Raw genomic sequence first — 21,572 nt, forward strand, 5'->3', positions numbered from 1 at the left:
TGCATTTCTAACTTTTATATATTAAGAGAGAGAATTGACAGTGGAACACATGAAAAAATACCAGCCCTGAGATGTGAAGAGGCTCTCCAGTTGTCCATTCAAATAGAATCCATTCAAATAGTTACAAACTAAAGATGTATTTAGTTCATTATTTACTGTATATTTTGTTCTTTCTAGTAATATGTTTTGTTTTTTAAACATAAGTGCATATTATTTTGGTGAGGCTTCTGTCTTAGTCTTACTGCAAACTGACTTTAAAAAAGAGTATCATGATATATTATCGCTGTGGATTTTTTCCTCTAATGGTGTAAATAAGCCGTCAGTTTCCTAAGTGGTTAGTTAGTGTTTGCTGAAGTTACAATGCAAAATGAGGCAGGAAAGAGTTATTAGCAATCATCAACTTCAATCTATAAATCAATTGTAACAGAGTAAAAATCAGTGCGTGTACCTAAGATCTGTCATGTCAACTAAATATATTGAGCAGTTAAATACCACTTTGTGTACTTAATAGCCATGTTTGCTGTAGCAAGGCTTAGTTGTTCAGGAATAATGGCCCATCAGCTGAGACTGAAAGAGATCCCAGACTGATTTCAGACATGAGTAAGATGACAAACCATAGGGGAAGAAGTGAGATCTGAAGTCTAAATTGAAGAAATGCAAGTCAAGTATTATTGGAAATTATTATCTTAACATTATTTTTTGTGTAACAGTGATAGTATTAGTAGTACTTTTTTTTGCAATATGTGTTGCGTTTTGCACTTTAGCCACAAATTATTACTATTTTGACTGATATACCTGCTAAAGGAAGAGAAACGGGCTCTCTCACTCCATTGTAGCTGCTCTGCCTCATCAAAACGGCCTCTCTTAAAAGAGCTGAACTGAGATAACTTTGAATGTGGTGCTGTCATGCATGTTCATGTTTAAATAGAGATTCATGTCTACCACACGAACTGAAATTACTCAGGTTCTAGCAGTTCCATATATTTGTGGATACATCTCCACAGGAGAGAAAGATTCGAGTTATTAATTTCATTACGTACTACAAGAGACAAAACATTATCTAAGTTTCATGTTCAAAGTAAAAACTAGACCAAGCACAGGATACACAATGGATAAAAGGATGACTGTACTATAATAGGGGCCTAAAGATTGTTTAGAAAAGTGGTTTAACTATTCTGATGTTCAATGGCTTTTCTTCATTAAGATTTTGTTTGTTGGTAAGAGTTGAAGAGAACCTTTTTTCAGGGAAATTACTCATATTATTCTTAAGCTCCAATGCATTTTTTTGTTCTCTAATGATCTGTAAACTCCTTAGCCATAAGGGGTTTAGAGAGTTGAAGGAGGCCTATTTAAAATGTCATTCTCCAAAAAACAAAGCAAAGACAAAGCTCAAAGGCAAAAGTCTTAGACTCACAAAATGAGATTTTTCAAGTTGAATCTTTTCATCTATTAAGAATGCAATGTATCTCCAAAACTACCTCAACCTTTTTTTTTTTTTTAATGAAAATCCATGGATTCTCATTCCTGTAGTATACTTTATCTCCTGCACTGGACATCATCATAGAAAATAGACAAGGTCTGCAATCTAGAATCATCTTTCAGAAGCAATGGAGGAAGGTCAAAAACAAGAGGAGCTTCGTTGTATCTCATCCTTCAATGTGACATGCAAAAGGCAAGACAGGGAATTGAAAGTTGTCATTTTGCTAGACACTAAAATTAATAGAACCACAGAGTCATTGTTATTTTGAAGCATATACTTTCCTTATAATCCCACTCAGTCACCTTCTATTCTATAGGGATGTGTTTCTCTTTTTGCTCTTCACAGATCTTTTTTTTGTTTCCTTTTCAGTATCTCTTTCTTCTTGAGTGCTCTTTCGTTTTATTTTGTTTTCCTGGGTTTTTTTTCTAGCACTGTCAAATCACTTTTTGAGAGACATCTTTTTCTGAAAATCTGACTTCTCTATAAATGTCTTTCTTTGATTAAGAACTTAGAGCATTAATCTGACTTATTTTGGCACCACAGGTTTAATTGTCAGTATCCACAAATTTGAAGGACAGAAGGGCAGTTTTATTTTGAAAACAAAACCAATCCCTTTCCATCACCCATACTATTTTAGAAGTCAAGAACTGATATTTAGTACAAATATCTACTGACCTATATTTCAGAAATTTTTGGTCATCCCTACAGAGGCTGTGAATGAGTAGATCTGAAGGTACATTGCATTCCTGAGAGCTCAGCCTCTTCCCTGAGACCTCTGAGCCTCCAGTAATGTGCAGCCTGGCACATGTCTGGGTCACAGCTCCTAGTGCTTCGTTTGCTGGGACTGGGCGTGCAGAGGGTCTGTACAGATTAAAAAAGCCCTGTGCCTGTCCTCTGACTAGAGGATATGAGCCTTTCCATGAAGGGCAAAGCTGAGAAATGCGATCATTATTCTAGTAGTCGTGGTTTCAAATGGGCATTCTCACTTTCTTGAGGTTAAATAATACTTTTGTATTGTGTAGGTAGTTGAAATTTTATCAATTTTTAGAAAAGTTTTTGAGTTTTTATTTTCCTTAGATGCCTCTGAGAAAGAATATTGCCAGAATTAGTGACTGCTATAAGTGGTTCTGTGTAAGCTTTTTCAGAATAGAGATTTCTGCACAGAGCTTTCTCTAAAATTAAGACTTTTTGGAACCATCTGGACAAGGGTCATAAAGAAAGTAAGCAACAGAGTGCTTGAGGGGAAAGCTGCTATGCTGGAAGGAAAACAGAAGAACTTCCAACACACTGTTGGGAGGACTTTGGAGAAAAGAGATGGGATAACTAAGCTCCAAATAGTCATAGTATTATTAAATTTATCAACAGTGTTATATACAGTTTAAAATAAACATTGAAGAAGTCCTAGTTTTTCTCCTGCAGTCAGATCAATATGTATTATATTGAGAATTTATTAAGCAAAGCAGCTTAGTAGCTCATCCTTGTCTTTGCAAAAAAATGTCATCCTAACTGAGAAAGGTTTTAGATTCTAAGACTTTTTTTTAAGTTGTAAAAGGCAAAAGTGGATAATTTAGTCGTGTTCTTGCCCAAAGTAAATAGAACACAATGGGTAGAAACAGAAGGGGAAAATTCCCTGCCAGTTTCTCTCTTCTTAAATGTCACTTTATTTGGATGATGATCAGCTGGATTCACTTTGCAAGACTGACTTTATTTACGCATACAAAACTCCTTAAACAGCAAAAATAACTTCCAACATTTTGTAACTTCATAATCCAGAGACAGTAATGTGCATTTTGCTGTGATTTGCAAACCTGCCAGTGTATTTTGAATGCTAGTTCAAATTAAAAGTTTTGAAATATGTGCATATGAGCATGTAAATTAAAAGAATATATTATTACAGACATCATTTAATGTCAATAGTTGACTTTAGCAATATTTGAAATATAAAATACAAAACCATGTTCTGAATTTTTGCTATAGTGAATTATAGAACAAAACCATTTCATTGTCATGATATTTGTAGAATAAATTTTTCCAAAATTTTCTATAAATTAATCTTCATGTAAGATTTCACATAGAGAAAGTTTAGGTGATTTTTTTTTCAGTACTTTCATAGGTAATCTCTGCTGATAATTAAAAAAAAAATTCTGAAGAGTCTTTTCTCCCCAGTCTGTTTAATTTCTTAACCCACCTTTAGACATGCAAGAAAGGAAAGCAAACAAACCACCCTTCAAAATTACACACAAAATGCTCACAGTAGTTTAAAAGGGCTGACTCTGGTTTTTGTATGTTTTGTGCAAACACACTGAAATACAGCCCATATGGCCTTAACCAACAGTGAACACATTCTGTTAGACATGCTGCATAAATTAAGTTACTTCAAATAAGAACTGCTGCAATTTAGACTTCTTTTCCTTATATTCATGGAATAGATCCTCATGGAAGCAAGGAAGTGAACCAAGATAGCCATGATTTCACTAAGGACAAAAACAGCTTCACCAACCTCTGTGCCCACAATGCTCAAAAAGGGAAGACCAACTGGTGTAGTCTGCCTGGGCTTCTGAACATTTTAAACACAGTTTCCCATGGAACCATAAACTCCAAACTGAAGATCCAGAGTTGTATTTTAAGGGTAAACTAAAGAAAGGGTGAGATGGATGTAGCCAGAGAGTTGCAGTCAATGTCTCCATGTCCAGATGGAGGCCAGTGATGAGTGGTGTCCCTCAGGGCTGTCTTGGGGCTGATGCTCTGCAGTATCTTTGTCAGTGACAGAGGCAGTGGGACCGAGTGCTCCCTCGGAACATCTGCAGTGACAGGAAGCTGAGCAGTGCAGGTGGCACTGCAGAAAGATGGGATGCCATCCATGGGCACCAGGAAAAGCTTGAGAACTGAGACCATGAGAAGCTAAGGATGTTGAAAAAATCCAAGCACAAGGGCCTGAAGCACAGTCAGAGCAGTCCCAGACATGAGTACAGAACTGGGAGTAGCACTTATTTAGAGCAGCCCTGCCAAGAAGGACTCGGAGGATCTCATGGCTGAAAAGCTGGACGTGACCCAACAATGTACCCTTGCAGCCCAGAAAGGCAAATGTGTCCTGGGCTGCATCCAGAGCAGTGTGGGCAGCACAGAGTGGTGAGGGATTCTGCCCCTCTGCTCTGCTCTGGTGAAACCCCACCTGCAGTGCTGCATCAGCTCTGGGGGCCCCAGCAGAGGAAGGACCCGTTGGAGCAAGTCCAGAGGAGACCACAGAGATAATGAGCAGGCTGGAGTTCCTTTTCTGTGAAGAGAGGCTGAGAGTGTTGGGGCTGTTAAGCCTGGGGAGGTGAAGGCTCCAGGAAGACTACATTTCAGCCTTCTAATAGTTAAAGTGACTTAGAAAAATGACCGAGAACAGCTTTTTACAGAGATAGATAGTGATAGAACAAAGAAGAATGCTTTTAAAATTATAAAAGAGAGAGCTAGATTAGATAATAGGAAGAAATTATTTATTCAGACTTCAGAGAGACACTAGAACAGGTTGCTTAGAGAAGTTTTGAATGCCCTTTTCCTGGCTTTGATCACGGCCAGGTTTGATGGGACTCTGAGTTGACTGGTCCAGTGGAAGGTATTTCTGCCAACGGCAAAAGGTTGGAACTAGGTGACATTTAAAGATTCTTTCTAACCCAAGCCATTTTATGTTTCTATGACTTTCTCTTTTATTTTAAGGAAATATGTTGTAAAGTTGATGAACACCATTTAATTTAAAAAATAATACCCTAAATAAATAAAGAGGATGATTTGGTGCCTTTCACTTATTTTAGTCAGAGATTCTCTCTTTCTGCATGTAACATAGCAGCATATATCTAGAAGGAATTTAGCTGGATTGAATTCAATGTGAAAACAGAAATAGCTTTGCTAATCAGATACTGAAGGAGGCCATCAAGAGAAAGAATAGATTGATTTGCTATTTTAGAAGGCTACAGTGTGTAAAACACTAGCTAGGTATGAAGTGAAACTGTACTGGTCTCAGAATTGCTGTCCTACAAAGAAATCTCTCTGTCCCACAAAGAATCTCTTACTCATAGAAGGGTAAAGAGGAAAGATGCCCATTGTCCATTGGAAATGCACTGGCAATTTTGAAATTCTTGTCTCCAATTTCGACAATTTAAATTTCCACAAGAACGTGAAGACAGTTTCTGGCTACTGTCTTCTCTGGTGGTTTTTTAGAGCCAGTGTTGCTTAAAGTCTCTATGGGATTTATGGTTTTCTTGTGCCTGGTGCATTGTTTAAATATGGGGAAATTCAAACATATAAATATTGAATAAAGAGTTCAGATAGATCTAACAAATTAGTCCTAAACTGAGAAGAAATTTAGAATTAATGAATATTAGAACCTACTCTATCTCTCCCTCCAAATGCCCGAAGATTCAGAAGAAGAAGGTCTTATGTGAGTTTTCAGTGGTAGGCATAACTGCTGTACTATATACATGGATACTTCTTTTGGTCACTTTTCTTTTCCTCCCCTGGGAAGGTAGGAAGGAGGGGAGAAGTCAGAAGTGCAGCTTTCTTTTTATTTTCTTTTTTTTTTAAACTACGTTAAATACGGATTGGGGCAGTGTGTCTTGGCATTGCTCATCTCTCACAAAATCCAAATATGATATGAGGCCAAATATGAAAATATGTCAAGTTTATATTTCTATAAAAGGGAAAAAAATTAATCCTATCTACATTCAGTTCAACTGCATCAAGTAAGAGACTAGCGAGGCAAAATCTGCAATGCCCATGTTAAAAAAACATTTGGGTTTTATCCTGGTGCCATAGAATTTATCAAGTACATCTTGAATTGTCCAAAACCTAGGTTTCTAACATAAAATAGGCAGGAAGCCACAGTCCACAGAAGGATAGATAGACTGCTGAGAGGAGCAGTTCTGTCTGTCTTAAAATAGATGTCTGAATCATGGAAAGAGACTACCCCAGCAAGCACCTATCAGAGCTGTCTCTAGCAGGAGCCTAGCTGACCAGTTTAAATGAGCAACCAATTCTTGGGCAGCTCAAGGCTAGTGAGACAACTCCTTTCTTAGTGTGCCTTGTTTAACTCTCAGTGAATAATTCATGACAAGTAATGTACTCTCAATGTAACCTTCATTTGTTCTCATAGAAGCTCTCCAGTAACTTGCAACTTTTTAAAATACATAGCTTTTTCCTTTAATTACAGCTTTGAGTTTGACAGTTTTGCATTAAAAATCGAACATATTTTGTACTTGTAAGTGTTCATATAAAAAGTTTGAGGGTTTTTTTTTTTCAGCTCATACAAGCCAGATTAAACTTTTGGAGTTTTCCAGACCTCAAAAACAAGCAGAAGTGAAACATGAGTGGCAAATTTTATGCAAATTCAAGTGGAATTTTTGAAATACAAGTGTCATGGAGGTATTCTTTCTCTTCAAGAAAGGCTTTGTAACATAATGCATAATTTAGATTTAATTTTAGTTCCTGACATTTTTCTGAAGGACTTAGAAGTATAGATGATGTCATTCTACCAAACAAGAGTCTTATCCATGTCTGACTCATTCAGGCCATGATCCCATACCTGTGGATGCCAAGTTTCCAGTGAAGGACATGGAGAAATACACTCTACTGTTTTGTGGAGAACCCTTCTGTTACACTAATGTGGTTACCTCACCTCTGATTTGCTTTCAGGATGACTTTCTGACAGTAAAAGTTTATTGTTTCCAAAAAGACAAAATGTTCCAGAAACATTCATTTTTGAGTATGCATGGATGGGTTGGGCAGGTTTTCTGTAAAAGTTTGGTTTTTGTTCTAGACAAGACAAAGTTGAAAAAAAAAAGTGCTTTACTATATAAGGCTAGCTAACATGCTTAAAATTCAAGTATAAATTTTCACATTGTACATACAAATTTTGTTTGCTTGAAACAGTGGTCTGTGTGTATTCTCGAAATACATACATAGTCTTGGAATAGTGGTATTCCTAAGAATCTTACAACCTTCTTTTGTTAATCTCACACTGTCCCATTCATCTGAACAAGAAGATGATGATGAAAAAAGGCATGTCTTACACAACATAATGGTTCTCTGATAGTGAGCTTGACACTCGAGAGTGACTTTGTCCAGGACCAGTCATAATTATGAAAGCTTTGTAAAAGGAATACAATTCTCTCTTGCCTTTCCTAGTAGCCATTACTTCATTTGAAACAACAACAACAACAACAACAAAAACCCAGAAAAATGTTAGTCTGTTTTTTTTTAGCCTAAAAAAGCTGGCATATTACTCTTGGAAACTATAGCTACTGCTTAACTCCCTACTGAGTTGAGTATGAACCACCAATGTTTATTTTTAAGCAGCTATTTAGCTAACAAATTGTAGTCTGAGTTTTTGTCAAGCAAATAGTTCAAAAACAGAAGGTCTGATGGAAACATTGATAGATTTTTCCTTTAGCCTTGTAATTAGTGCTGTATTACTGCAGTAAACCCATTTAGATCTGACAAAAGTCTATGTTTTTATAATGCAACTTGTATTTTTTTTATGTCTACGTGTTCATATATATATATATACATATATATATAATATAAAAAATATAAATATATATACATATACATACATATATATATATATATATTTATATATATACACATACCCGTGGTTCAATCTAGGAGGAATTTTTATGTTTATTAAAAAAATCCCAAAAAACAAAACAAAACAAAACACCAAACCCCCCCCAAAAAACTAGCCCCAAAAACTAGGCAGCCTTAGTTCAGCTGAAGTGATTAAATCAAATTAAAAGTAGGCAGGAATAAAGGCAGAAGGATACATTTTTAGTCTGACATATATATATATATATATATATATATATATATATATATATGTATTAAGAACCTGATTTTGCTATGCAAGGGAGAGAGGCTCTGTGAGGCCTCTCAGTGACTCTTGCCTCGTTTACTACTCATGGTACAGCTCAGGCAGCAGCACCTGGCAGCTTCATAGGAAACTGGGATCAAGCATCTTCAGACAAGGCATGATATTAGAATTGGGTATTCTTACAGAAGACCCTCTCTGCCATGAGGTCAATGAGAAGTTTTGCACATTTAATTCTGTGTAAGACCTTTGTAGAGCACAGAGTAACTTTGTTTACACAGCAGGCTCTGAGCTAATAAACCATATTTATAAGCTGGGTAGCTCAATCCACGCAGCTAGATGTGAGTGGATACAGAAAGGAAACACAAGTGACACGTGTCATGTTTCTGCTGTGCCCTTTCGTTTGCCTTTTTTCATTCTCATGAATTCTACACTCTAGTTATAATTACATTTTTTAGTTCTCTTATTTATGCAGTTATGTGCAACTTTTTCCTCTTTGCTAAAGAACTCATCAAAAGGGAATATTCTGTTACCTAGACATAAACTGCAAAGTTTAGTTTTCTGGAATTCTAAACCTACAAAATATGTTTTTAAATCACTTTAAATGTTGAGCAGTGGCAAAATCTGCATCTGAGCTAAAAACTTATTTCTCAAATTCTCTGACTTAATACTTATTTTTGAAAGATACATCTCCGGAACCTATACCTGCATTACTAGTTCTTAGACCCATTCATGCAGGTAATATAAGAATATTCTATTAATCTTTTTGCCCTTCAGCTTGTTATGCAGTACAGGACAATAAGAGGATAATCTAGTCTGTGGATGAGCTAGAATGAACTGTGCAACTCAAGAGTTTCACAAAACTAATTGGCACGGTGCTTAGTTTGTGAAAAAATGTTTCCTATAGTGGAATGTGTGCTTCAGCAAATTGGAAATGTTGATTTCAAGTTTAAATGAATATTCTTTATTTATTGAAAACTGTATTTCACATAAATGTGGAAACTGGAAACTATATATGAAGAAAGCAAAGACACAAACTGTGAGCAAGACAGATGCAACAGTAACTAAGAAATAACATGGATAGTCCGGAGTGAATGAGCCCAGCTCCAGGTTTTTAAAGATTATTTAGCTATACTACTTGAAAAAACTAGGGTGAAACTAAGGTTCCGTATCAAAAGGCAGCAGATTGTTTTATAGCTTTCATTATGTAATGTGTATTCCAAATGCCTCACTTAAGAGCCCAGTTGTTATTTATGTCTGAAGGCTTGAAGTTGTGAATCCATTTCTTCAGCTTTCATAGAGCAACAATAATAGCCTGGCTCCTCTTGCATGTTTTTTCATCAGTTTGATGTCCAAGTGCTCTTCAAGCAGCATCATGTGGGTTATCCCTCTTTTACAAACTAGGAAGACAAAACTGAGAATGTTTAAGCAAGTTTTCCGTAACCTGAAGAAAGAGATGTTCCCAAGCAAGGAACAAAATAATCAATCCAGTTCCTCATTCCCTAAGCCATGCCTTTGGCAATCAATTTTAATATTAATAATTAAGTAGTTATTTTAAATATTAATATTGATATTAATGTTAATTAATTAATATTAATTTTAATATTAGATTCTTTGCACTGTAGCACTGGAATAATTCAATTAGTTACTAATATAAAGATAAGTAACTAAAATCTAAGTGTGCTCAAAGTGAGCTGGATCCAGAGCACTTTTCATTTAATGGTGTTTTGTTTCTGCATCTTTATTTCCTTAGACCTTTAAACTATACAGCTAAAACCTTGGTTGATGATACATGCAAATAAAAAATATTGCTGCTTTTCTTGATTCTTTTATTATTAGTGTATTTAGTAGTACTGAATGTCACCATCTTTTAGTAGTTTCATTAATATTAAATATTTTCTTCATTATTTTTATTGCACTATCAACACTTGCCTTGAACGTGGTGGCATCTTAAGAATTCTCTTCCAAAGCCTTTTTCTTGCCACCATTAAAAAAAAAAAAAAAAGGATTCCAAAAGGGAAAAAATATTGGTTTCTTAAGGGTTCTTTTTAAGTTGCAGGATTACATGCACAAATCAGCCATTTAAATAATGGTCATTGCTCTATTTATTCTCTTAACTTTCCTTAATTCTTTTTTCTCTTAATTCCTCAAATTATGAGAAGTTATTACTTGACCCCAAATACAAAAATAAATGCTACACCATCTTCTATGAGCACAGTGGACTAGTAGTCTCCTACCTTTACATAAAACTTAGACAAATCTCCCTTCAGTGTGTTAATTGTAGCACAACAGATTGTATGTACGAATTAGAACCTATTGTGAACTGTCAAAGTTGTTCTAATAGGTTCTCTAGAAATCTCTCTAGAAAAAGCTTAGCCTTTCTCATGATGAATATTGACAGGCTCCTTTGTTTTAGCTTCCATAAAGTCAACTGATTAATATCAGAGAAGACTAACATTCCCTGGAGGTCTGTGACCTCTCCTTCCTACTGGTCGACTCCCTTTTCTGGGAGAAGCCTATGAGTCTAAGGCTGCTCCCTGAAGACAGTCTCTGATTTGGCCACTTGAAGTATGGTTGCTTAATATATATTTCATAATGGTTGAAGTTAGTAGGCACTTGAGGAACAGGAGTTTATTTCTAAGAGCTGAGGATGGAGACTAACAAAGAAAGCAAGTTGGCAGTGGGTGTTAGTGAGATGGAGAACTGTGATCCCATGAGGACTTTTTTTTCTGAATTGCCATTGAAAAACAATGACTTAAATTGAGTACATGCAACTAGGATGTATTTATACTGTAGCAGTAGTAGTGATCAGTATCTATATATGTTCTTATTTCTAGTCATATTTCTAGAGGTCATCCTGAGATATATACTTTGTGGCAAAGCAGAAATAGCCTTTGAATATTCCATTCAGTATGGTATTGCAAAAAACTTAGTCAAGAGCTCTATTTAACCTAATTTTGTTTTCCTGTGTACAATTGGAATAATGTTTATATTTACAAATTATAAATAATGAAAAAAACTAAAAAAAAAAAATCAGCTTTAAAATGTCCAAGTATTCTGCAACAGTCTAGGAGCTTTATTTTATCTGGTTTTTTTTTAATGACCTATTCTCTCTGTTAAAGAAATAAAAAAGTTTCACAACATGGTGCCTGATTTATGCGCACTTCTATAGACGTGTGACCTGCACAGTGACAGACCCAACTGTTACTAAAGGTCCTATGACTGTATGACCCTTCAAGCTAAATTTACCACAGATGCCTTTTCCATTCATTGAAGCTAAGTTTTTGATTCCATAGAACCCCTACTAAAGGTCCTTTGCAAGTCACTAAGTGATATTTGAGAGATAAGTGCCAGAAAACTTTGAAAACATGAAAAACAGAATGCAGAGCAAGAAACATTATTAACATTCCTTCTGCTGTTGTGGAACAATTTGTATGCAGATCACTGGCAAAAGCCTCCAGGCCAGTTAGGATCTTTCCTGGTGACATACAGTGTAGTTGGTAATAGATGTTATTGTACTGTTATAAAACTAAGTGCAAAGGTTGTAGAGAGCCTTACACACATTCCAATTTGATTAATTTTTTTGATCTTTTGATGCATAATCTGCTTATCATGTTTCCCTTCTATTTTCCAAGTCTATATAAATTTTATAAAAGCAATCTTCAGTGCTTGCTTTCATTATTAACGTAGATGTACTCCCATCTAAAATAATGTACTGCCACACTTGTAGAGACTGCAAAGGAATGGCTATTAAGCATGTAAACACTTGTTCAGCAATGAATTTGTTCTTCCAGTTTAAAACTAATTCTGACACTGTTCAGAGCATTTTCAAAAACTTATAAATTAAACAATAGAATCCCCACCTTGTTTGTTGCATTTCCACCTCTCTTAATGCTGAAACTGCCAAATATACCAACAAAGGAATTAACTCTCAAAGCTTTGATGATAATTTTTTGACCAGAAATTAAAAATGCAATATTGTTTTGTAATGCATAAACTATTAATGTAATTATTATAACAGGAAAAGATATCTGCAGTACAGCAGAAAGAATATAATCTTACAGTTCTTCAACTAAGGTATTTTATCCTTCAGTGATTAGTAACAATCGCTATCTGTATGTGCGTTTGACTTTAACAGTCTACAAGGATTTTAATTTTTACTTAACTTCTCCCCAGTGTTCTGAATGCCTTTCAGACAGGGAAAGCTTTCTGGTTTTTGAAGTTAGATAACAGTACTTATTAACAGTATCTAAGCATGTGTTTATTCCAAATCAACTGAAACCCTTACCCAGAAATGTAATTGTTCCCTTTCTCCTTCTCAAAAAGGTAAGGATAAGGGTTTTAGTTGATTTGGAATGAAAAAAATCTTTGTTCCTTTCTTTACTCCACAGAGGCTAATTTATCTAACATGTCTGTAAGTGGAATTTCTTTGCAAACTCAGAAATGTTACTGTAACTTACATTCATTCTTTCCTTTCATTTATTATCCAGAAGTTTTTTTTCTTTTTTCTTTTCTTTTTTTTTTTTTTTTTAATGCTATTGACCTTTAAACCTGTTGTTATCAAACTGAAAGAAAGAGATAGGGACTCTTTTCAGCTGCCTTCATTCTCATGTGACCTGAAGGGAGAATAGGTTCAAAATAGACTAGTTCCTCCCAGGGCAATACAAGACAGAGGAGAAAAGCACTGTCATTTCCGAACAGCACAGTGCTAGAGTAAACTCAGCATGAAAAAGGAAGGAGTTGCAGCATGTTAGAATTCTTCCTCCACAGCCTGGATTTTTACACAAGACAGATTTGGAAGGTGTTAAAAAGCAGAGGATTTTTAAAAATACTTTGAAATGGAGTACTTTGAGAATGAGCTTTTTAAGGACAACTGACGCCTGACTGCTAGTAATACTGAAGGAATTTTTCAAAATGAGCATTGTTATGAAGCCAAGATCCCGATCTACCAGCTCCTTAAGGACTGCCGACGCAATGTGGTAATGTGGTTCACTTGTTTCTTTCGGGCTCTCTATTATGACACAGAGATATGTCCCAAGAAAGTCACGGGCTTTAATTTGGATTTGATAGATATTGCACAGTTATTGAAGACGTTCTGCTGCTGAGTTGCACAATCATTAGTAAGAAACAAAATTATGTAACTTATTGTTGTAAAATACAGGGTCTTTAATTTTTAAAAAGAGAACCCTTCTTGTACTTTTTGTAACATATTACACAGATTTTACCCATTCAGCAGTCGGGTTCAATACTTACAGTTAGAGATGCCATCTAAAAATCTTCAGTACACTTATTTCAGTAGAGAAATCATAACACTAAGCTTGCATTTCTGGAGGCTAGAGAGTAAAATGAAGTTATAGGTTGTGTGAGCTATTTTGGGATGCTTACATGTAGTTGTGCTGCAGAAATAGACTGACTGGTAGAGATGTGTCCTGGGAAGCAGCAGACTTTGTAGCAGCATGTGTGAGACTGTGCTCTGTTATGCTTCATATGTTTCCCCTGCTCTCTGAGGCTTAGAGGAGTAGAAGTAGTCTGTGATATTGATCTGTCTGTATAATTTTCTTGCATATTCTCCAGTAATTAATCAGCAAAGCTTTGTCTTTTGAATAATTCTTTTTTCTTTATGCTTTTTAAGCATCACTTCATGCTTTTTAAAACTTGGTGGGCACTGACAGGATAGCTTTCTATGAAGTATGAGAAATAAATTTCCTTTACTCTCTTAATGCGTCCTATATTTTGTTCTTCTCTCTGTGTCTTAATAAAATCACCATAATTTTAATAAACACATAATAGACTAATTGTTCAGAGCTATATTTTACAGGTATAAAATATGTATTTTAAATATAGCTTTTTGTAACATATAAATGGCTGATGTGTTACTGAGGGATAGACTAGTGACTAAATACAGTTCTTTGTGAGGATATGCATCCACTTAATATAATATTAGCCTTATAAAACCTTTATGCTTCAAATAGTTTTGGCTCTGAGCTAAAACCACGTCAGTATTACTGTTAAAGCAGATAGAAATTTCTTCCAGTTACCTTTTACTGAAACCATTTTGTAGTAAAAGGGAATTAAACAAGTACACTACACAATCTAAACAGTAGTCCTAGTTGTTCTCAGAAAATGCTAAGGCAGAGTTCTGCTGAAATAAATGCAGTAAGTAGTGTCTCTATGTCTTTATTAAAATTCAATGCCATGTTGGTGAACTAAATATTGCTAATGTGCTGCATTCTGTGGGGTGTCTCCAAGGAAGTGAGCTAAAACATACATACCTTAGTCATTACGTACAACTGTGCAAATAAATCAGGACCTCTGATTAAGTTTGCCTTCTTTTTTTTTTTTTTTTGGTTGTTGACTGCCTCCATTAATTCCTGCAGGAAAAAATATATTTTAGAAAAAAAAAAATCCTTGTAACTAATAGCTGCAGGCTAATTTGAGCACCAAGTATTCTGCCTAAAATACCTTCCTGCCTGCCTTTTGTTGCTGTGGCCTTTAGTCATGGTGCTAATCTGATATCTGAGAATACCTGTTCTGCTGGTTGTAAGCCTGGAGTCCTCTGCTACCCTGCTGTTTGGGAACACGACCTGAGCTCAGAGGTGGCTCTCAGGGAGACACTTGAAGGCTACTGGAGAGGGTACATGCTGTTCTGTGTCGGTGTGGAGCAAAGCCAGGCAGGCCCTGTCCCAGCCAGAGGGAAAACGGAGTGCAGAGATAAGAGAGAACGGGAGGGCACGGCTGGCTGCCCACTCCCAGCTCGGCTGCCGGCTGCCTGGGGGAGCTGGCAGCTGAGCCCACCCTGCCCAGGCTGCCCACCCTGCCCAGCCTGCCTCCTGCAAGGTGGGCCTGAGCAGGACCACTTTCCAAAACGTCTGCTTGGCTTCGCCTTCTGAGCTTTGTTCCCTGAATCCTGGGCTTGTACCCGTGGGTCAGCGCCTTCCTGCAGTTCTCTAGGAGAGAGTAACCACAGCATAGTCTTGCCACAGTATTAATGCTTAGGGAAAAGATAAATCAGGGTTAAATCAGAAGCACTGGTAGGTGTTCAGGCAAGAAGACAGAAAGAGTGTAATTATCCTTTTTGAATCTCTTGATATAGAGTGATCCCTCTCTATGTATGAGGAGCAGGAGTGCCTGGGAGAAAGGATAAGATGGGTCTCAAGGACACAGGGACTGACAGGACTGTTTTACACTACCGATACCCCTCTTGCAAGGGTTTGAGAAAAATCTATCCCAGATTTCCTCTACCATTTCTCACGTGAATAAAGTTCCTGTGAAGTTCAGAAACTGGGCTCCCAACACACAAAGGCCAGTGAAAGGACAGAAAGAGTTGTAAATATAAGACAGAGAAACCTCTGCTCTTGGTGCCCTGAAATCAGACTCCCTCTTTGTCCAAAAGATACAGTAAGCATGTGTGTGGTAAAAGCATGATATTCTTTTCAGTATCAATATTAGAAAGCAATCAAAGGGAATCTCCACATGTGGTACTATGATGGGTGCCCCAGCTGACCTGGAGCAGATGCAGGTGAGCCCAGGCTGTGCTGACACCTCCCCTTTAAAGCTGCAAGGGGGGTGTCTGCTGTTTACTGTGATGGTAGGGTCTGTAGGCAAACCTTCTCTTTCCAATGTGCCTTGTTAAATTTACCCTGATTTTATAGTGACTGAAGTAAAAGCAGATGTCTGGTATTTATACAGAACAAGAAAGTGACTTATATTAGGGTTATTACCTGTTACATTATTGCCACTCAATCCTACCACCCATTCCCACTCATTCCTCAATTCAGGGTGTGATTGTGAAGTATGGTTTTATATCATAAATCTTCTGGACAATAATCTAGAAGGGAAAAATGTTTGTGCAGACTTTTCAAATAAGACAATTGATGTTCTTTTTATTCCAGAGAAGAAATAACATGGAAGTAAAGAAATCACAGTGAATTAAACTTTTGCTGAGACAGCTGAATGATAATATGATTACATTTTTTGACTATTGGCCACTGAAGAGTAAAGCAGTAGTGTACCACTGAAAATGTCACATTTCTGTTGCTTTTTCCTTCTGTAATGAAAGAAAAGTTTGAACATATGAAATAAAATCTATTTGGAAGAACTGAATTAAAATTTTGGAACATTAAATGAGAAGTTGAAAATGCTTGCTTGACGGCAAGTCAAGCAAGCAGCCTCAGTTGTTGGACATAACCTTCTGCCTTGAAATGTTGCAGTTGATCAGACCTTAGAACTGCCTTTGTGTTTCATGATACATACAACTAGCCAAAAGAGCTATAAGCCTCTGGAGTATTGTCAGCTTTTTTCCATAATTCTTTCTGCATTATATGTGGCTAGAGATAGTCACATGTTTACTTTGTGAGTTAGCATTACTGGATTTTATTTTGTGTTTTGTAACTTTGGCCAGTTCAGGCTTTTCTGGGTTTTGGAACTTAGGGTAGATTGCTCTGCAAAGGGCACAGCCTGTCTAGTGACCCAGAGAGCAGAGGTCTTCAACAATTCCGTCTGTGGTATTATGTAAAACAATGCATCTGTTCTTTCTTAGCTCTAGAAGTGAGTGATATTGCTTGTCTTCAATATGATGGAAATTACTGAAAGATGCTGTCAAATATGGATTTCTCAGTCTATGACATATTTATAGATAAGTAGGACAAAACTGATCTTTTGTATGGACTTTCTCTGACCTTTAATATATGGATCGCAAGAGGGATGCTAGGTAAAATTTCATTGAATGGGCACAGCAAAATTCTTGTGCCTTGACATCAGTGAATAGCATTGTTTCTGGGGCAGAAGAGCTAGAACAAACAAATGAGCTGACATTCAGCTATGCTGACCTCAGGTAGGTGCACTGCTTTCCTGACTTAAAGGTACTGTGAAGTGGAAGTCTGGAGGAAGTGTGACCCAATCTTTTGGTAGCCCTGTCTGAGAGGAGGAAGTTCTGGCTACATCACCCTGCTCTGAAACTGGCCATCCCAAAACAATTCAGTTCCTTGGTTAATCCCTTGGTGCCTATTGCCATTATAAAGATGATGAATATATTCAATAAATGACATTGGATGAGTCATATATGTGAAGGTTATTGTTGTCAGACAGGTATTTAAAGTTAGTTGCTGACTTCCAGGATGGGAATCCCATTGCGGATGAGGTCAACACCAAACCAGGGTACTCCTCGAAGCAGTCTTTGTCTACAGGGCAGAGAATGTTAACATGTAACTGTGAACAATATTAATATAGCTTCATATCACTTTTCTGCTAAAGGGTTAAGGCCTTTTATTTATGTGTTGGGTGAATTTCTTTTCCTCTAGAGTATTATGATTGCCTGTGTGAGGCATTGTTGGTGATATTACTTGCCCCTTGTTGCCGTATCTTATAAAACTGCTCTTAAACAAAAGAGGGTTGGGACATCACATAATATCCAATTGACATCACATGATATCCAATTGCACTTTTAGTAGTTGAAGGTATTGAATAGAGAGCACTGGGAAAGTTCAATGCAAGCTGCACACCATTCAAACTTGTGGGTAGGAATTGAAGTGCAAGTATCATAAGTAAAATTGTGGGATTTCTGAAAGTTGAGGAAAGCCTTCAAGCTATAGTCATAGTCTTTCCTACATGAACTCTGACTCTGATCGACTTCATAGGTGACTTCATTAAGAAAAATAGGCTTTCGTAAGCAGTATAAGCCTCAAATCTAGATAACCATAGAAATTAATGGTGGAATATATGCTTTTATTTATTGTTCAGTGCTAGTGAGGAAGTCTGCAAAGTCAGCATGACACTATTTTCCAGAGTGGGATATGTTAAAATGTTTTATTTTTAAAAAATGAAAGGGAAAAATTTGCTATTGTCAACAAAGTTTGGTGGATTTTGAAATTATCAAGTAGTCTCTTTTCTAACAGAATTAGGCATGTCCTAATGGGCCTGGCCAGTAGTCTTCCTACCCTAGTATTCTGTCATTACCTGTAGCAACAGGAATACCTGAATCCCTGTCCCACCTGAGTCCCTGTCCAGTTTCTGCAGTCCAACATGTTGCCCAGCATTTGCTGATGTTGTATTAGGGATGCTACAGGGTTCACCCTGGCCTTTGCCTACAGATTTGCCTAACCTCTTTTCTGAATTTGCCAATAAATTGTCTTCCCCTGCAGCCTTCAGACAACCTTTCACCTATGTAGGAAAGCCACTTTCTTTAGTGTGCTTTAAGATGAGTTCTGTCATTGCAGCATTTTATCAAAGAGTCTGCGTTCACTTATCCAACATCTTCATGATTCTGTGATGTTCATCTGTAACCTCCTCTGCCTTTTCTTGTAGACATGGAAAAGTTGTAGCCTTCTTATGTTTTCCTAAACAGGCTACTGCCCCATCCCTTGAGTATTTTAGCTCCCATTTATTGTATTTCCTTAAAGACTGCTGTGTCCTTGAAATACAAAGGCCAAAGGAGGCATTACCCAAGATGTGAACAGACCAATGTTCTCACACATTGGCAAAATTATGCCTGGGTTTTTTTCCTCAGCACCTTTCTTGATGTCAAATATGGGGTGCCATTTCAGGTTGATCTATAATTTTAAATTATTTTTACCGGGGTTTTTTAGCCTTTTTTTTTGGCATGTTCCCATCTCTGTATTTTTGTTGAGCAGAAGAATTAGAGTTGCCATCATAAAATCCAGTTACTTTAACATTAATATGAGAAGAACTCCTTATTGAAAAAACAAATATTTTTTTTAAAAAATAAATTAACATTACAAATCATGACAAAGAGAACATATTGCAAAGTGTGACTCCAGCAAAGAAAAGCAGTTCCTCCGAGATGCTTTCTTTCAAGCTACATCCAGATTAACTCAGGTGAAATTCTTTCTCCACCACACACAACCACACAATTTAGTTCTCTGCACTCACTTGAGTGTATGAACAATCCAGTTTTAGTTTTCCTGGAAATATAATCTTGTCTTTACAGCACGGTTCTTGCACTTTTCCTTGAGCACATCTAGTATGTTATCAGCTTATGGACAAAGCTCTTCTCAAATCTAACAACCATGAAGTGAAGGTGTGACATTTTGGTGTTTATCCCTAGAGTGAAATAAGGGAGAGGACGGCAAGTTCCATGGGGAGTTCACTAGACAGATCATCTGGATGACCAAAAGCCCATTTACAGCTGGTTCAAGTGAGGGTAGAAGGTAGTCCCAACCTGGATCAATGCTGAGATACCATGATGGAAGTCTTCTCCCGTGCCTTCCGTTGCACCATGTCTGAACCTGTTGTTTGCATCTAATTCCACACTGAGGGGTTACCTTTCTTCCTACCTTGTATTCTGAGAAACACAATTATAGTGTAAAGCATAACAGGTGGGATTCAGCTCATCCAGACAGATTTTTATCATACCTGGTGTAGTAACCTCTTGGTGGAAAGAAATATTTGCTCTCAGGGTATGATGTGTCTGTGACATATTTTAGATGCCTGCCTCAGGGAAAGAAGTACTCTTGATGTCAGTGATTTTATCGGCCTGAGCACCACTCAACACAACGTAATACATATACATGAAATCTAACTTGTATGTGGACACCTGCAGTATGCATAATACAGCCAGATTAATTATTTCTGATGCAACTAACATAGTTTATGCTGAATACATGCTCTAATATTTAGTAGTTTTACTGTTGTCTTATAATACAAGGGGAAGATTTGCATAACATAAGGGCAGTCCAGTATGGAATAGAAAGTATTTGAACACAACAGCAGGAATAAAACAACTGTTTAGGCTAAGTATAGTATTGAAAGAACCTTGCAGTCAAAGTGAGGTCAATTCACAACCGTGAAATCCCTAACCAGTGATGTCATCATTCCAATGAAAGCACAAATTACTTAATCTCATTATTGTGATTCCCATCAGATTTCAGCTGTGGTGGTTTCTAATTCAGACTAATATGCACTCGAGCATGTTTCTTAGCTCACATTACACAACCAGAAGTAGATTTCTGCATTCGTTTATTTGGTACCATTGCTGATACAGTGCAGATGGGGGCATTAATGACTTAGATAGGTGCATAGTATGATATATGACCTTTTAAATATTTTTTTCATCAAAAATAATGAAAACTTTTCAGATCTATAATGTATAAAATGACAGAACAGTTTCAGATGCTAAATGGCAGAATCACACTTGTTCATCTGACCTCATTTTCAAGGATTTGAGGCACAAAGAACTGATGATTTAAATTTGTTGCCTCTCTATTTCCTTTTCAAGTTTTACAACAGCATTTTTTGATGTCTTTATAAATAAACTCAAATACTAATACATTCAAAACCTCACACGCAAATTAAAAAATAATTTTCTCTATATTATTTAAGAAATACTTTTCCCCTTCTATAAAAGTGTTAAGCGCTAAAAAAAAAAAGAAAGATGATTGCTTCAGAAACATTATAAACTTACTTTTTCTTTGACAGATCTCTCAAAATAAATCCAGCACAGACCAATTTAAAAAAATTGTAGTTTCATTGTGCTTTGTTTCCATTTAGTAACTTAAATCATTATTCAAATAATCTATTTAAATAAAAATTTAGCTTAGACTAGAAAAAAAAGCAATTTGTTTTTATGAAAAACCTTTCAGTATTTCTGAAATTTATTCTTAAATTTCTTTTAATAATTGTAAAATTTTGTGGGTTTTTTTTTTTTTTAAGTTTAAATTTTGGGGTAATTATATCATTTAGTTATCTAAATTTTAAAGAACTTCCCATATGCAGTTGTATAATAACCTACAGAAAAAAAAATCTCTTTATGGTGTGTACCCAAAACAAGTTTCAAAGAAATGCTACATTCCTGCAGTACAGCGCATGGCAAAGAGCTGGATGCTGGCACTTGCTGTATTGCCCAGGGAGCTGGTGGGAGGGGGCTGTTACAAGGCCAGTTAACCCTCTGACACTGTGACAGGCTGCTTGTGGAACCCCAGTGACTAATTTCCCGTGGAGGTGCGCTACATCTCATAGCTGCTGCCGGCATCCACCCCCAGACACATCAGGGCAGACTGCAGCAAGTGCTTTTAGGAAACTCTTTCCAAGAGGTTTATATTGAGAAGTCAACAGCCAGTCACTGTGAAAGCTCCTTGGGTGCTGCTGCCCTGAAGAGTCCCCTACACAAGATCAGTTATATAAGATCATCTTCTTCTCAGAGCTTTATATTCATAATCATCTTTATTGTCTCAGACGTTTCCACATTTAGTAGTTTTAAGCTTGTGAGCCGTGCTTTCATTTGATATGAGG

General features: G+C 36.6%; 2 protein-coding genes across 4 annotated transcripts in view; one reads left to right on the forward strand and one right to left on the reverse strand.

Annotated features, from left to right (window-relative positions):
- Positions 1–21,572, reverse strand: part of LOC127061026 (translation initiation factor IF-2-like) — a 694,470-nt gene that overhangs the window by 609,354 nt on the left and 63,544 nt on the right. The window lies entirely within an intron of this gene.
- LOC103821042 (cAMP-specific 3',5'-cyclic phosphodiesterase 4D) overlaps positions 1–21,572 on the forward strand; it is a 359,702-nt gene that overhangs the window by 209,098 nt on the left and 129,032 nt on the right. Inside the window, exon 1 of one of the 3 annotated variants that reach the window (XM_050986861.1) lies at positions 13,024–13,306. The exons of the other annotated variants lie outside the window; for them this stretch is intronic. Coding sequence (XP_050842818.1) covers positions 13,242–13,306 — 65 coding nt within the window. The 5' untranslated portion in view covers positions 13,024–13,241. Of the gene's footprint in view, positions 1–13,023; positions 13,307–21,572 lie in introns of those variants that run through there. 3 annotated transcript variants of the gene reach the window in all.

The sequence above is a fragment of the Serinus canaria genome, chromosome Z (genome assembly GCF_022539315.1).
Source record: "Serinus canaria isolate serCan28SL12 chromosome Z, serCan2020, whole genome shotgun sequence".
NCBI classification, from domain to species: domain Eukaryota; kingdom Metazoa; phylum Chordata; class Aves; order Passeriformes; family Fringillidae; genus Serinus; species Serinus canaria.